General features: G+C 45.7%; 1 protein-coding gene across 1 annotated transcript in view; it reads right to left on the bottom strand.

Annotated features, from left to right (window-relative positions):
- The window catches only part of NDUFA10 (NADH:ubiquinone oxidoreductase subunit A10), a 28,911-nt gene that overhangs the window by 7,567 nt on the left and 3,919 nt on the right, over positions 1 to 17,425 (bottom strand). The window contains exons 4-9 of the mRNA XM_084892178.1: positions 17,159 to 17,245; positions 13,908 to 14,029; positions 12,772 to 12,851; positions 11,012 to 11,066; positions 8,762 to 8,847; positions 282 to 390 (exon numbers count right to left, since the gene is read on the bottom strand). Of these exons, the coding sequence (XP_084748304.1) occupies positions 282 to 390; positions 8,762 to 8,847; positions 11,012 to 11,066; positions 12,772 to 12,851; positions 13,908 to 14,029; positions 17,159 to 17,245 (539 nt within the window). The remainder of the gene's footprint in view (positions 1 to 281; positions 391 to 8,761; positions 8,848 to 11,011; positions 11,067 to 12,771; positions 12,852 to 13,907; positions 14,030 to 17,158; positions 17,246 to 17,425) is intronic.

Here is a 17,425-nt window from a genome sequence, read left to right as displayed (position 1 = left end):
AGAACATTTTTACACCAAGATAACAAGCTGACGAGGAATGTCGCTTGCGCACACACTGCCCAGAATATCTTCCTCTTCATGGCCTGGCCGTCTGAGGAGCCATGTCAGCTTTACAGACCAGGATAAAGGGAGAAAAGGAGAATCATTTCAATGAAAAGAAAGCTCTTTCACTGAAAAGAAACAAATCAAAACAATGAACAGAATCATTTTTCAGAGAAGAGATGCCGTTCCCAGTTGTTTGAGACCCACAGCAGGTCAGCTCTCTGCTTCAAAGGTCTCACCTCATGGAATTCACGGAAGACTCGGCCACTCTGGTGAGCTCCAATCGTGATTTCTGGGAGATAGATTGGAATGGTCGTGTAATTCAGCACCTTCAACTTATCCTGAACCCTAGGAAATAAGACAAACATGGGTCACACTAAACCATCAACATAAATAATGAAATAAGTTGTAAGGCTGGTTTTTAAACACATCCATATTTAAAAATTAATACATTCAAATAAATGCCATTCATTCCTAAGCAGTCATCTTGAAGCACAACTTTCACCCCAAAGACCCTCTGCTCCTCATGGCGCTGCTCTTGGGATGACTTTCACAGACTCAGTGGAGTCTTTCAAAAGCTTCAGTGGCCAAATGACTATCTTTGGGAATGGATACAAATTGGAAACATAAAAAAGGATCCACAGTGTGCTTTACTTATTCTTTTTAAAAAATATTCTTCTTTATTGATTTCAGAGAGGAAGAGAGAGGGAGACAGAAACATCAATGATGAGAATCACTGATTGGCTGCCACCTGCACACCCACTACTGGGGATCAAACCCACAACCCAGGCATGTGCCTTTGGCCAGAATCAAACCTGGGACCCTTCAGTCCATAGGCTAACACTCTAACCACTGAGCCAAACCAGCCAGGGCCCATAGTGTGCTTTAAATATAGGCATAGCAGGAATAAAAAGGTAACAACAAATACCATATATTTCAATGTCATTTATAGAGTACTCATTAAAAACTTGCAAAATGAATGCATTTTGAGAAAGAGCCTTAAATCAGGCCGGTCCACCGGGTTGACAGCACAGCATCATGCCTGCCACTCTCCCAAAGACCAACACCATCTGCAGGGTAAGGGCTCTGAGACTCAGGGCTTGGGGAGTGGGGTGTGTTCCCACACAGGATGGGCTGTTGCACCAGTGCTCCTGGCAGGTCTAGCTCTCTGCCTTCTCGGCACCGATAAATACAAATCATACGGTCATCTTCTTGTTTCTCCATTTTGTTTTGCTGGATGCTAAAATATTTATACTTCTGTAATTTGCTTAAATTAAATTTAGTCTGAATATAACCACTATACTTGAAGATGAAAAGCTTTTTTGGGGCTTTTAGAAAGAAACATTAAAATAAAGTCTCCTTTCTTTAAGGGCTCAAAACAAAGAAAATAATTATTTTAAACGGCCACTTTTCCATTAAGGAGTTATAATGGCAGATGTTTCTGCTTGTAATGGTCCAAATGGAAGTTTTTTAAATGTCTCTGGCTTTCAGCCACTTAGTGAGAGCAAGTCCAGACCTACCAGGCAAACCCAAGCCTGTCCCCACACCACGAGCAGGCCTCACTGCATTCGGAATAGCCTGATCTGATCCAGGGCTCAGTGATCCTGTTCCTTTCCCACAGAGGGCTACAGAGCACCAGGACTCACAGTAGGTGCATAGACATCAGATAAAGGCATACCCAGGTGTCACAGTAAAAGTCACATCACTCGTGCAATGACTGAATAATCCCCAACCAGATATCACTCCGGAAATTCTGCCAGGATAACTGACTGCTTGCCTAGGGTCCCGATGTGGACTTCGCCTACCATGCACATGGTGTAGTGCACACAACTCAGACCAGAATCTTTCTCTTCTAACAGGAATTGGTTTTAGAATACATTTCATAAGCATATATCAATAATGTGTAAATACACATCTTACAGAAATAGATTTTATTTTTATTATACAAGGACTATTTTTTTTAAAGTGACCTCACAATAAACAGTTTCAAGTAAAAATGAAGTTCATATGTTTAAATGTTAACAAATATCCAAATATCAAGGTATGTAAGATTTGGTTTTCTCTACAGCTTGAAAATCCTAAAAAAAAAAAATTGTGGAAAATTTGAAAGGACTTACTGGCTTGGCCTGGCCTGGGATCTTAAAGGAATGCACAGAACAACAGCGCCATCTATGTTTGATTTGGCAGAACTATATTTTCACATAACCTCCCCAAAGGGATGGACCTGGACAAACACCCTTCAAACTGTTTTTGAAGATTAAAAAAGTATCTGTGATGGTTCAGACTTTTTTAAACTGCTATACTGCTCCTTCAGTGCCTCACTATGAGCCTGAATTGTGACCTCAGAAGATATCTTTATCTCTAATCATCTATAGACAGATTGAAGATAAGGAAGGAATGAGGACAACAGGAAGGCATAATTTTATGACCCAGGAAGCAAAAGCAATGAAACAAAACATTCTGTTCACAGAGCACTCAGTCTGATTAAGGAGAACTCAAACTGGCTGAGAGTAATATAGCCTCTTAACATCATGAGCCAAAGTGCATTTAAATGAGATTAAATGTACTCAAGTTTGGTTTATAATAGGAGGTGCTAGACCACATATTTTAAAACAAAATATGAAAAGACAAAAAACAACAACAGTAAATTATGTTTCATGACTCAACTATTCCCCAGTTAATAGAATGTCTATACTTTATCCTAAAGCACATCCAAAGCATCTTTTTAGTCTTTCCTGAAGTGTGAAGTCCTGTGTGGAGGACTACATTTCTGATCCCACACTCACAACTCAGTTCTGCAGCACTGGGCATGCACCTCAGAAAGACATCCTCCAGGAGCCACGGAACACAGGACTCAAAGAGGGAGGGCTCTGAGGGAGCAGCAGGAAGGCGGAGGCCCGGCTGTAACCACTCAGCACAGGAGTGAAGCCGACAGCACGGGCACCAGTAAGCTACGGATCACAGTTAAGAGCACAGAGTGCTCTCAAGGTTGAAAACCAGTTACCACTCCGCATCAGCACACACAAACATAATTACATACCAACACAGGTAACTGAGACGGTACAACATTGCTCTTTACCAGTAATTTGGTCAAGTTCTAGACAAAATGAGTATAACTAGTAAATGGCATGTTTACAGTAACTATCTCAGAGAATTGGTCATAATTTTCACTTGAGTCTCCCAAATTAAAAGTGGTACTGGAAAACAAATACCATTACAACTGTAAACTGTTATGAAATATCTTTGGGGAGAGGGCAGAGGAGCACAAACTGGGAGGAGGATAGAACAAGAACATTTGCAATAAATGAACTGAAACAATTGAATGTTATAATTTTGAGCTTTGCGGGAATTATAGGATCTTTTTTTTATGCTCTGATAACCACACAACTAAGTAATTACTAAAATTATGATTATAAGACAGGAATTTTGGACACAGTCTAGAATGATTCCAGATTGCGTTCAAAAAATGACACTGTATTACTAATGGAAAGACTCAAAAAGTGATTGCACATGGCCCAGTCTCCATAGAATGTCAGGAGAGTCACCTTCTCTTATTTGATACTTGAGGCCTGATGCATGAAAATGAAATTCGTGCACAGGAGGTAGGAAGGGGTTCCTCAGCCTAGCCTGCACCCTCTCCAATCCAGGATCCCTCTCACAATCCTGGACTGCTAGCTCCTAATTGTGCACCTGCCTGTCTATCTGGTTGCCCCTAACTGACACCCCCTGCCATCTTGATAGACCGTCACTGGCTCTGCGCGCCAGCCTGGTCGCCCCTAACTACCCGCTGCTGCTGGCCAAGTTGCCCACAAAGGGCCCCTCCCTACCAGCCTGGTTGCTCCTAACTACCCCCACCCACGCTAGGTTACTCCTTACTGGCCTCCCTGCCAGCCTGGTTGCCCCTAACTGCCCTCCGCTGCTGGCCAGGTTGCCCCCAACTGTCCCCTCCCTGCTGGCCTGGTTGCTCCTAATTGCGCCCTGCCAGCCTGGTCGTCCCCAACTGCCTCCCCTACTGGCCTGGTTGCTTCCAGCTGCCCCCTCTCCTCCCGCTTACCTACTCACCCCTCACGGCCTCCCCACCAGCCTGGTCGCCCCACGTAGCCTGCTGTTCAGTTGTTTGGTTGTCCCTCACTAACCCCCTGCTGGCCTGGTCACCCCACACAGCCTGCCTGTTCAGTCATTTGGTTGTCCACACTAACCCCCCTGCCAGCTTGGTTGTAGGCAGCCATCTTGTGAGGACATGACAGTCAATTTGCATTGCACCTCTTTATTATATAAGATTTCACATATTTATGCCAAAACGGGTTTGGCTCAATGGTAGAGCGTCGGTCTGCGGACTGAAAGGTCCAGGTTCGATTCCAGTCAAGAGCATGTACATTGGTTGCGGGCACATCACATCCCAGGTAGGGGGTGTGCAAGAGGCAGCTGGTCAATGTTTCTCTCTCATCGACATTTCTAGCTCTCTCTCTCTCTCTCCCTTCCTCCTCTCTGTAAAATATCAATAAAATATAATTTAAAAAAAAAAAAGATTTCACATATTTTGCCCAACAGATATAATACTATCAAGAATCACATATAAATCCACATACAATAATAGCCTGGAAAAGTTGAGGGGAGGTTTCCAGGAAAAACAAAGGTGACTACAGTCTTAGAAGATAGCTCAGATTTTCACATATTTCCTGGGCAGGTCGGGGAGGGAGACTTGTGAGGCAGCCTGATGGGCAGACCAGAGGGTTAGGGCTGTGAATTAATCCTAGAAAGTGAGACTTGGCCCCCTGACTAAACACAGCTCTGCCACTTCAGGACCTGATGTAAGGAGAAAAGTGTCCCTATGACATTCTGATGAAAATTGACCTGATGTGCGTGTGCAGAGGGGATGGTGGGATGAAGGAGTAACTGACTGGAGGACTGCAGATGGTGAATGAGGGGATCAAACCCCAACAGTAGCAGAAGTGATGAAAGAGGAATGTAAGGGAAAGAAATCACTGGAGACAAACACATGACTTTAGGGTGGGATTTCAGGAAAGGAATGGGACCAGGAGATGAAAGCAGAGTTCAGGCAAGTGACAGCTGAAGTAGGAGGCGACATTCAACCAGGACTTACACCTGAGCTGATGAGAGCCTCGAGGGAGGGTAAGATGATCATGCATAAGACCACAGGGAGGGACCAAGAGCCAGACACCACACCTTCTGGACCACTGTCACATGACCACGGCCAGTCAGAGCTCTGAGACCTGTTTTCCCTACCTATGAAATGAGGAGAGCTCCACCTGGCAAGAGAGCTGTGGAATCAAGAGTTTCTGAAACACCTTCGAGATACAGTGCTGACAAGAAGAGTGACTATGATTAAGGCTGAGACCTCAAGACATCAGACCTAGAGCTAGAACACTATGCAGCAGTTAAAGAAAAGATGTAGATTTTTAAAACAAGATTCAGACTAATACTGTATAAAATATCATTTAGGGACATTTACAAAAACATCTAGACAAAAAAATTAATATAATCATCCAAACAAAAGAGAAAGCTGACCACAGAGCTTTAGAAAACTAAAGGATTTCCAGTTTCAGCTCTGAGAAGTGAAGTGCCTGAAACCACCATTCTTGCCCTGCATGTCGTCCACCAGAAACCCACTTTAAATACAAAGACTCAGTTGGACGTGAAGAGATGGAGGAGGACAGACCCTACCTACGCAAATCAAAGGCTAGAATAGTTGTATCAATTTCAGACAAAGCAGACTTCAGAACTAGAAAAATTACCCGGGATAAAGAGGGGCATTATGTAATGATAAGTGAGCTCATTCTCCAAGAAGAAATACAACCCTAAACACCCATGCACCTAACAACATGGCATCAAAATGCATGAGGCAAAAATGAACAAAAATAAACAAAAATAAAGAGAAACTCAAAAGAGAAAAAGACAAGCCCGATATGTTAGCTGAAGACCTAAATGCTTCTCCCTCAGTGTCTGACAGACCCAGCGGACAGGAAGCAGTGAGGAAACAGGAGACCCGAACACCTGTCCATCAGCCCACCTCACATTTATAAAACATTCCATTCAGTAACAGCAGAATCCACCTTCTCGTGTTCAACTGGAACACCAATCAAGATCACACAGAACATCTCACCCAATACAACAGAGAAGAAATCATACAAAGCAAGTTCTCAGATCACAATGAAATTAAACTAGAGAAATTTATAGCACTAAAGGTATATAGTAGAAAAAGACTTGAAATCAATCTTCTAAGCTTCTATCTTAGGAAACTAAAGCTAGAGGGCAACTGAAGCCTAAAGGAAGCAGACTAAAGAAAAAGAAGTAATAAAAACTTTAGGTATCAATGACATTGGAAACAGAAAAATAATCAAGAACATCAACAAAAAGTGGGTTCTTTAAAAAGATCAATAAATATCACAAAATTTATAGAGGAGAAATAAAAATATAAATTATTTGAAGTTCAGAGTTTATAAAGTGCAAAATAAAGCAAATAATTTTTTCTGGTATCAAAATCACAAGATTTTGTTTGCTTTTTATTTGAACTACTAGAGGCCCAGCGCACGAATTCATGCACAGGTGGGGTCTAGCCAGCATGGCCCCGAATTGGGGTGGAGCAGGACCCCACCCCAATCGGAGCCAAATCAGGGCCAGGTCAGCTGGGGGGAGGGACTGCGGGTGATTGGCCGGCAATCAGGGGAGGGGCTGTGGGCAGTAGCCGAGGTCCTTGCCCTTGATAGGACGAGGGGTGAGGCGGGGGACTGATCGGGGTCCGAACAGGCTGGGGGGAGGGGCTGTAGGCTGATTGGGGTGGTGAGGGCTAATCAGGGGGTGGGGCTAGCTGGAGGGAGGGGCCGTGGGTGGTTGGCTGGCCGGCCCCACTCCTGATTGGTGTGTGGGGGAGGGCCAATGAGGGACGGGGTCAGTTGGGGGAAGGGCAGCGGGTGGTTGGCTGGCCAGCCCTGCCCCTGATCGGAGTGGGGGGCCGCGAGCCCATGGTGTGAGGGGGGCCGATTGGGAGTGGGGGCATCCAGGGAGAGGGGCCACAAGTGGTTGGCGAGCCAGCCCCATCCCCTATTGGGGTAAGGGGAGCAATTGGGGGTGGGACTGGCTAGAGGAAGGGCCATGGAAGATTAGCCGACGGACCCCACCCTCATTGGCCAGTTTGCTAGCTGTAGTGGGCATCATAGCAACTAGTGGGCATCATAGCAACTGTTGGTTCCATTACAGCATTCAGGTCACTGGCTTTTTACATATATAGATACTGTCTTCATAGGTACTTTCAGAAGACAGATATGAGCTTGCAAAATGGCACACATTTTCGGGAGAATAATTTTAGACTATATCAGGAGTTGTAAAATGCATTCATTCATACAATCTAGCCAGTAACTCCAATTTTATACCTTAAGCGAGTAACCTGAAATGGGACAAAAATGTTTATAATATGCTCATTACTGTACTATGGATATGAAGAAATTGAAATGACTGGAAAGATCAATATTTAAGAGATGGTGTATCTCAGGGCTGACAAACTCTCTCAGTAAAGGGCCACACCGTAAGTATTTTAGGCTTTGAGGACTATATATAATTGCTGTCATGCAGACTTTTTTCCTTACAATCCTTTACTGTAATGTGAGTAATCCTTTACTGTAATGTAATTTACTTTAAAAATGTGAGGCACACTCTGTGCAGCTGAGGGCTGGATTTGGCCCCCCAAGCTGGATTTGGCCCCCAGGGCTGGATTTGCCACCCCTGATTTCTATCTCAGCCAATAGATTCAATAGCAGACATGAAAGGCCATTCAAATCAAAATTCTAAATACTTAATAAACCAGGGACATGCTCATGATACTAAAAATAGAAAAGATATATGCAAGGTAATTTTTATTTAGAAATATATAAGCACACACATTAGAGAGAGAGAGAGAGAGAGAGAGAGAGAGAGAGAGAGAGAGAGAGATTGCAAGAACCAGCATTAAACTGCTAGCACTGGTTTCTGTGGTGGCAGAAACAGGTGATTTCATTGTAATATGGGCGTTAGTTTCCCAGCTTTCCATTATGTGTGGATGTGACTTTGACCTCTGATCCCTTGATCTGCCATCTTTTCAGAGTCCCTCACCCTCCTTACCAGGTTAAACCACTGACTCCTCTACTCTCCTCTGCTCCAGCCACACTGGCTGGGCTGCTGGGCACACTCTCCCACCAAGTTCCAGCCCAGGACTTATCTGTGACCTGCCCTCCTTGTCCCATGCTCACCCCCAGTTACCACAAACCCACTCCCTGCGTCACTCGGGCCTCTTCAGAAAACAGACCTTTCTCACATCTCCCCCAACAATGTTTTCAGTCACTTGCTGTCCTGTTACCCAGGATTGCCTTCTTTCAGCCTTTAGTACCGACACAGTTCTATTGATGTGGGTACTCTATCTCCCCCACAAAATATATGTTTGATGGGATGAGGTGTTTTACTTGATACTAATTCCTTTACATTTGAAACAGTGCCTGGCACATAGTGAAGGTACTGTAGCTGCTGAATTAATAACACAATCAATCAATTCAATATCAGATCACAGCCAGTTTGGAAAGAAAGAGGAAATCTGCCTCAATACATGTTGGCCTGTTAATACCTAACTTGAAACATAATTGCTTCACAAATCCATGTTGCAGCAGGCAACATATCAAACTCAAACACCAGCCCTCCCCGTCCCCGCCGCTCTCAATGTCCCCATACTCACAGCATTCGCAGATGGTAGAAGGTACTGTCAGTCTGGTCAAGCCACGGCCCCTTGTCAAACTTGAGGTATTCAATGTCCTCCACCACCTGGACAGCGGGAATTCCAATTTTAATAAAAGTCTAATTTTAAATAACACAACACTTTAATACACCAAAAACTATAAATATCTGGCAGGAAGAATCACACCATAAAAGTGAAAAAGAAAGGGAGTCAAAACAGATGGCCTTCAGTGAGGCGGGGGACTTAGTGAGGACCCCTCAATGTGGGCATCTTGCCCAGCTGACACAGGAGACATTACCTGACAGTCTGGGAGAAAAAGAGGCAGGTAAGAAGGAGTCAGACTAGGGAGGAGACCTACATTTGTGACAGACTACTCACTTCCTCTCAAGCAACTTCATTCCAGGAGCAACAGAATAACAAGAAAGTGAATGCATTCCTTTGAAAAGTCCCATGACCCACGTTCTCAGCCCAGAGCCTGCAGCCAGGAGCAGCCTGGCCTCCCAGAAGAGCACCTTTAGGATGCACTCTCTCCCCAAACACAACCAACTGGGAAAAGTCATCTAAGTTTCAAGAATTTGGATATCCCATATAATAAAAGGCTAATATGCAAATCAACCAGATGGTAGAATGGCTGGTCACTAGACGCTCAATGCAGGGGCTGTCCCCTGGTGGTCAGTGCACTCCCACAGGGGTGTGCCACTCAGCCAGAAGCCCTGAGTCGGGCTCCCGCTGGGGAGCGCAGCAGCGGTGGGAGCCTCTTCTGCCTCTGTGGCAGCGCTCAGGATGGTAGACCTGCTCCCCAAGGGAGGGGGCCTAAGCCGTCAGTTGGACATGGGTTCCTGGACTGTGAGAGGGCACTGGCTGGGCTGAGAGACACTGCCCCCTCCCTCAAGTGCATGAATTTCATGCACCTGGCCCCTAGTATTCAATAAGAACTCAAATAATGACAGTCTTAGAGCTAAAATGCATCACTCTTCTTCTCAAACACATGCCATCTATTCTATCAAACATTTCACAATAACCTTAAACAAGTCAGCACTACAAACGCAGAAGGCTGGGAAGGAATGAAATGTGGCTGAATCAGTGAAGAGCAGAATAAATGAGACCTACAAGGAACTCTCAAGCTGACCCAGAGCCAGCTGAGCACAGGCCTCCCACATGAGAGCCCTGCTCTCTCTCCTCCGAGCCTGGAGGCAGCTTAGGGTGTTTCATAGGGAAGCAGGCAGGTCTGTGATCCTTCTGGTACGTCACCACCTGCAGCTCAATCCCAGATCACAAAATCTGTTTCTTCTTCTAAAATTCTTAATTTTTTTAGTAATTAATGCTCTTTTTCATGTTCTTACTAATTTTTTAGAGAGAGGAAAGGAGAGGGCTAGAGAGACAGAAACATAAATGATAAGAGAGAAACATCAATCGGCTGCCTCCTGTACACCCCTACCAGGGATAAGTCCACAACCCAGGCATGTGCCCTGACCAGAAACTGAACCGGTGACTTCTTGATTCCTGAGCCACACTGGGTGGGCTGTGCTTAATATATAAGATGTGAGATAGTACTTTTCTTTTTTATCAAATGAATGGTCAACTGCCTCAATTCCTTTCAAGAAATAAAGTGTTTTCCTCTACTTTATTATCCTTTAAAATACTGTCTTTACCAAATCAAGTTTCACACACTGCAGGTGCACACACACACACACACACAAAGCACACACACGTGAGCACACACGTGCACCTGTTTCTGGACTCTGTGCTGTTCCATTCATGTATTCATTTATTCTAGTATTAGTACCACAGTGCTTTCATTGCCATAATTTTGTAATATGCTTTTGTAGTTGGGAGGGCAAATATTTTTATATTACTCTTTTTTAAAATTTGTGGCCATTACTCATTAATTATACTGAGATTCACTTGAATTTTTATAAAATGCACCTACTTATTTGGGGGAAGCTGGTGTCTTGACATACTAAATCTTCCTTGTTAATAAATCAAGTTTCAGTGTTACCTTCTGTATATTTTGGAACAGGTAACTCACAGTTCTTTGTATCCACCACTTCATCATTTTAAGATCACAGAAGAAGAATACTTTACAAGAAAATAATGTCCAAAGAGTGTGATTGGTGTGGAAGGAATTCCCTTTGATTGTAAAACACAGCTGTTTCCCAGACTACTGAGAACCGAACTAATAATCTGATTTGCAAGAAGCTTATACATGAATTGGACTTAATAATCATAAATTTTTCAGTCTTTACTTACCTTTACTGCATCTTGAGCTTCCCTTACACTGTACTGTAAAACTTCACATTTTTCACTGTAGAAAAAGAGGAGAGTCAGTGTAAATTTTCCAAGCTTACATTACTGTACAAATGAGCACTTAACCTTGAAGTTGCCATTACAAACAGGAACAGAACACATCCTTGAACTGGGCGCTGGGCTGGGCCTTGCACTGGCCCATGGCCTGCCTGGATCAGGACAAGTTACAAGTAGGAATGTGCCTGTGACTGGATAGTGACAACAGCAGGTCTCCTCCTGCCTTCCCTGCTGCTTCCATCCCATGAGGGTGAGAAACCAGAGCCACCTGTGTTTTTACAGAGAGCAGGGCACACAAGTCACCAGCACTGCTATGCAGACTGTCTCCAACAGCTGCACTCATTACAGGAAAGTACAAAGGAGGCCAGGGCCTCAGTGAGACACATGCATTGACAAGCAGCCCAGTGGTCATGGTAGATACACACACAGATTACCTGAGCTGCTGGAATCTAGAATTTCAGAGGCAAATGAACCATCAAAATAAGCTTTTTCAATCAAACTGTGCAACAGGAGAGCAACTCCCTTCCCATTGTCCTTGGCACTGCAAAACCATGGTTGGATCCCGGAGAGAAGGGGACAACAGAGTGTCATTTCCTCTGCCCACTTCCTCTCCACATGGCCGTTAGAGACCTGCTCACCCAGTCAGGAGATGACTGAAAGCTGCAAGTTGGTAAGACTATACCTTACCAGTGAAGGAGGCTGCCTCCTTCCATCTCCAGACCAACTAGATGGAGACCCTAGGCCACATCTGGCCAGAGGCCTGCAAGGCCACCCATTAGAGCCCATTCCTGAAGGGGACAGCAGAATGCCGAGGATAGACTATGCTTCCCACAGATCATCCACAACAGACACAGGACATTTTCTCATTTAGGCGTCCTTACTCCAGAGCACCATCCTATTCATGGGATGTAACCTATAGAATAAAAACCTCAAGAATTCACAAGCTATACTCAAACCAAGATACACATGAGACCCGCTACTAAGGTGCCAAACATTACCACCTCCGCAGGCCATGGTCAACAGGCTGCTGGTTTCATTCAGTTTTTCTTCTGTGTTATAAGAACTTGCTGTAGGCATACATGTGTGTGTTGGTGTGTTTGTGTGTGATCTAACTTTTCCAGATGAACACCACACTATAACAGATTTTACACTGCTGCTCACACTCCCTCCTGTCCACACTGGCCTCCTGCATGTGTTTCCCTTCATGACACTGTTGTTTGAACAGATAGTCTGCACATGGAAGAAGTTGATTCCGCCCAGCGGTATATGGATTTACAGGAGCCACTTAACCCAAACACCAATTCAGATTCCATTTAAAGTATCCATAGACACTGCTTATCTTCATGCCTGTCCATACCAGTTCCCTGAACACCACCAAACATCCCTTCTAGGTCAGTGTGAATGTTTAAGTACCATCTAAAGTAAAAATATGTAAGTTTTCTCATGCTGAAACCCATGATGAAACAGAGCTTCAGTTTACTTAAAGCATAAAAAATTTTTAAAACTATTAACAAGAAATGTTTTCACAAAATAAGCAAACCAAAAAACCAATCAACCAACCAAAAACCCCGCCAAATCACACTGGAAGTATGCTGTCATTCTTGCTTAACAGCAGATTAAACACCCAGACAACATCCCTGCACACACAGAGAGCTCCCTTGGCGGCAGGGACTGTGGTCTCATAAATAGTCACATCCTTGACTCACCTCATTTCAGGAAGGAAGGTCGTCTTATAGGCGTTCTCGATGTCCTGAAGATAGGCAGGGGTGATCTTCATCTCATGTGGCTAAACAAACAGAAGAGTATCGGTGTGAAGGCTCAGCCTTCTCTGCCTTTACCTGTGCAGGTATGAACTGTGGACACAATCAGTGGCCAGCGATTTCTTAGAACTCGTGCTGGGCACTGCAGGGACTCTGGGTGATAGGAAGCAGCCTTGGGACCACTTAGGATTACTCTCATCTTCATCTCAGTGTCAAAGAGAAGGCCCTTCTCTGGCTGGTTTGGCTCAGTGGCTAGAGCATTGGCCTGCGGACTGAAGGGTCCCAGTTCGGTTCCAGTCAAGGGCACACGCTTGGGTTGCAGGCTTGATCCCCAATAGAAGGCGTGCAGGAGGCAGCCAATCAATGATTCTCTCTCATCATTGATGTTTCTATCTCTCTCTCCCTCTCCCTTCCTCTATGAAATCAATAAAAATATATTTAAAAAGAAACAAGGTCCTTCTTCCCCAGGAAAATGTTCCCTGTGGGAGTGATATTTCCAAACAGGAAGCAGTCACAGGGCACATGGTCTTTATCAGTTACCCATGTCCCCATCATACTGCAGAGCCAGCGCCACTAACCCGGTCCCAACGAAGGCCACAGAGAGTAAATGGATATATTTGAGATGACAATTCTACTCTTCAGTAAGTAGGAAAAGAGTTAAACAGAAAGTAGTGGGATGCAGAAATCAGTTTTGATTCATAGGAAAATAAGGGGCATGAAATCTCCATTAGAGAGCAAAAGGTACATGGCTGAGGGGAGTCCTATTAGCAGACCTTCTGTCCTACAGAATGGTTTACAACAGCGGTCGCCAACCTTTCGGACCTCACAGACCACCAGTGGTCCGTGGACCACCGGTTGGCGACTGCTGGTTTAGAAGATGCAGGCCAAGAGGACAACAGGGCACTGGTGGAGAGCAGAAACTGGCCAGGGGCCCTTCAGTCCTTGTGAAAGTGCCTGCTCTCTTGGGGCCACGTGTGCCACACCCTATGAGCCCCAGCAGTCATTTCTGACTCCTGCAGATGTCGCTGTGAGAGACAAGGAGGGTGCAAACAGAAATAGGCCTCAATGAAAAGCTGACTTACATCTCCCTTCTTCTGAATCTGAGCTTGGACCTCTGGAACAGGCATGTCGATGTAGATCACCAGGTGAGGAGGCAGGTAATCGCAGATGGTCACTTTCTTCACCTCGTTGTAATGATCCACACCTGGCAAACATAAGAGAGGCGCCATCTGTCATCTAACAGTCCAACGTAGAGGTTTCTAAAACATACTCTTCTTCAAATACAAGGACAAAGGCGTATGCACTTCTCAGAGCCAGTCAGCTGTCAGTGCAGCTGCACACTGGCCCTGGGATGGCTCTGCAGGTGCCAGGGACCCTCGCACAGCAACCCTGCACTTCCACATCCCTAGAGTACCACCCAGAGAGGTCACCCTGACTTTAACAGCCTTAGGCTTTTTAAATGCGTCTTGGACTCACTTAACACATTGCCGACGGATCACGAGAATGCTCGCTTCATATTACACAGTGTTTTACAAAGTATCATATTTTTAAAAGATATTACCTTGTAAGAACGTGTAATAAATAACTTCAAAATGCAAGGGGTATTTAATTTTAAAGCGTGCCTTTAACATTTATGTAAAATATTTTTGTACTCGTTCAATGGAAACTTATCTGGCCATAGGATAAAGCTAGCAATAAAACTACTGGTCTGCAATGTGTTAAGGGTCCACCTTTACTTCCTAGGCAACAGGGATGGGTCATATACACCTCTTATATGTGTATTTATTTCTTCATCATAACAGATCTTCTCTAAGGAGTAAAAGACACTTCATATACTTCGTTTTTCAAATAACTCAACTGAAATAATGTCGCTACATTTCTCCGGGCTCAGTGTGTTTCAGTAAATTTATTCAGCTATACAGAGCTACCCATGCTAGCTGTCATTGCAGAGAATAAACTGAAGATAGCATGCCTGTTAGGACTGTGATGCTAAGGAATATGCCTGCTGCTATGAAGAAGAGCACAGCTGGATAGTAGCAGAAACCCACTGAAGGGCACACTGCAGGTCACTAGAATGGAGCCACCAGCCTTGCCCACACAGGAGCACTGTTAAGAAAGCATGGTCTGCACACTGTCATGTGGTGGAAACTTCCAAAAGTGACACACTTTGTGATCACACTAACATACATGGAAAGAAAACTATCTTGCTGTAAAGCAAACACTCAGGTGACCACTCCTGGCAGCTCTGGTTTTCAAGGCAATTCAGGACAGGCCGCTGGTCCAAGGCAGCTGGGAAGCATGAGACTCGTGATGAGGTGGAATCAGAGTGAATGGCCACGGCTCCCTGTGGATGCTGCTCCCTGACCCTAACCAGCTCACATCTGTCCATGCAGAGAACACTCGGCCTTGAGTTTGCTTCCCATCCACTCACCCTGGAACCAGACCCATCCCTCCCACCATCAGGTTAGAGCTTCCTCTATATTCCTGTTCATGTTCCAATTTCTTAGGCAATCTCACCTCCTTGTATGCCACCACCCCCACCCCACCCCCCCCGCAAGTGATCTCTTTCCCCCAACCCAGCACTGCAATGCCTCTTGCTAGGTGGCACTGACTGTCCGCACTACCCTGTGTGTATTTCTGACCATTCAGGCGCAATTCTGCACTGGCCTTCCTTCCTGGAATCTGGAAGCCCCAAAGGATTCCAGTCTCAGGCCTCACCTTTCACTCTGTGGGCTCTGCAGTGCTTACCCTCCACACTCATCGCCAGCCCAGACCCTCAGGACTTCAGCTCAGACACGCAGCTGCTTGAGGACTTTGCCACAGCTTTCTCACAAGAATCTGACTCGGCACGCCCAACTGCTGCCCTTGCGGGTCCTCCTCCCAGGCAGGTCCACTTTTACTCTCCCCACTTTCTGAGCCCAAGAACACAGGTTGACCTCAAGCTTGCCATATGCACCTGCTCTGTCTCAGATCCACCCACCTCAGCAGGCTCTGCACCTACCACCCACTGCCCCGTGTGGCCCCCACCCTACGATACACTCCTCCTCCTCCAATTTCCTCTCACCAGACATCCCTCCAGATTCATGAACTCAAATCTCACATCCCTCACATGCCTAAAACACTACAGGGGCTCCTCAGTCCTTTCAGGAAAAGTCCTAGCATCCTAGCTGAGGGGCAGCTCCTCCTCATGCCCTGTCCTCACTTATCCTGCTGCACTGAGCATGGCTCGCCAGGGTTCACTATCCAAGGACCTGACAGAACACACCATGTCCCAGCTGGTTAGACATCCTGTACGCTTCCACAGCACCCGGACAGTACCAAGGACACACATGCATTTTACTGCAACTAGCCGCCTGTGCTGCTTTAACACTGCCTCCATACTGCAGTTCAGAGGAGCCTCTGATACAGCTTCTGAGATAGAGCCTGCACACAGCCTGCCCTCCAGACCGACTATAACTACCGCTCAGTATGTCCAGCGGGGGTCGGTACCATGGTCAGAGGCCAGGGCTCCTGCTGCTTCTTTTACAGGCATGCAGTGGACACCCTCAACAGCAGGGTGGGTAGGCACACAGGAGCAGACAGCCTGGCCTCACTCATCACCGGTATGCCTCCACCCCCCATTCACTAACCAGCAATGCTTACTCTGCCCTCCAGAGATGAGCCACCCCCGCCTCCCCTCCAGCAGGCAGAGCACACAGGAAAAGGTCCATGGGCACGCTGACATGGCCTTTTCCCAGCCCCACCCTGCCCTGCCCACCCCACCCAGCACACTCCTGGTACAATAACACCCTGCAGGGCAGGCTTCTATCACCTCTTGTGGTCAGACGACCTTTACCCAGGTCTTTATTCCTGTTCACATGTCACTTGTCAGACTTTAACAATACCCCCACACAGAGCTACTGTCCCTAAAAGCCTCAGTGCAGCACCCTGATGGAGAAAAGGGTGGTGATAATACCAGCTGTCACCAGGTGCAGGCATAGGAGATGAAAGACACTTAATTAAATAATATACTAGAAAAGTCATATTTCAGGGAAATTAAATCTATTGACCAAAGAAAAATAGCTTTGGTGTCCTGCTAGACAGAGCAGAGAGCTGGGGGGAAGGGGGGTTCTTGGAGAAGGCCGTGAGGGAGCTGGGGGTTCAGCTGTGTGCTCCCAGCCCAGGACATCACCCCACTTTCACAGTAGATGTAACCCTAGGGGAGAGAGGGTGGAGGAGCCATTTGTTTCCCATGAGGTTACTAAATAATGGCAGATGCTCCCAGAATGCACACCAGCTAAAAGTGGTGTATCACAGCCCTGACAACCCAGGAATGGCTCGAGATGGGACTCACACTGCCTCCGGATGAAGCCCTGCTTGTACATTGCCTCCAGGAACACAAAGTCGCTGAAGATGGAGCGTTCCAACACGACACCCTGCCCTGTTTCAAGGAGGGAAACAGACACCAAAAATCAGACATGATAACTACAGCACTGGAAATGTGTAATTTCATTTTAGAAAGGGGGAAAAAGTTGTTTACAATTCCAAATATTTTCAAAAAAACATAGATACACTTCTAAGTGGGAACTGGTTTTAAAACAAGTATTTTTTGGTTTGGCAA

Source organism: Pipistrellus hanaki, assembly GCF_964339955.1.
Source record: "Pipistrellus hanaki genome assembly, chromosome: 8".
NCBI lineage: Eukaryota > Metazoa > Chordata > Mammalia > Chiroptera > Vespertilionidae > Pipistrellus > Pipistrellus hanaki.
The sequence above is the reverse complement of the archived record's forward strand: the minus strand, read 5'-3'. Positions and strand labels throughout refer to the sequence as shown.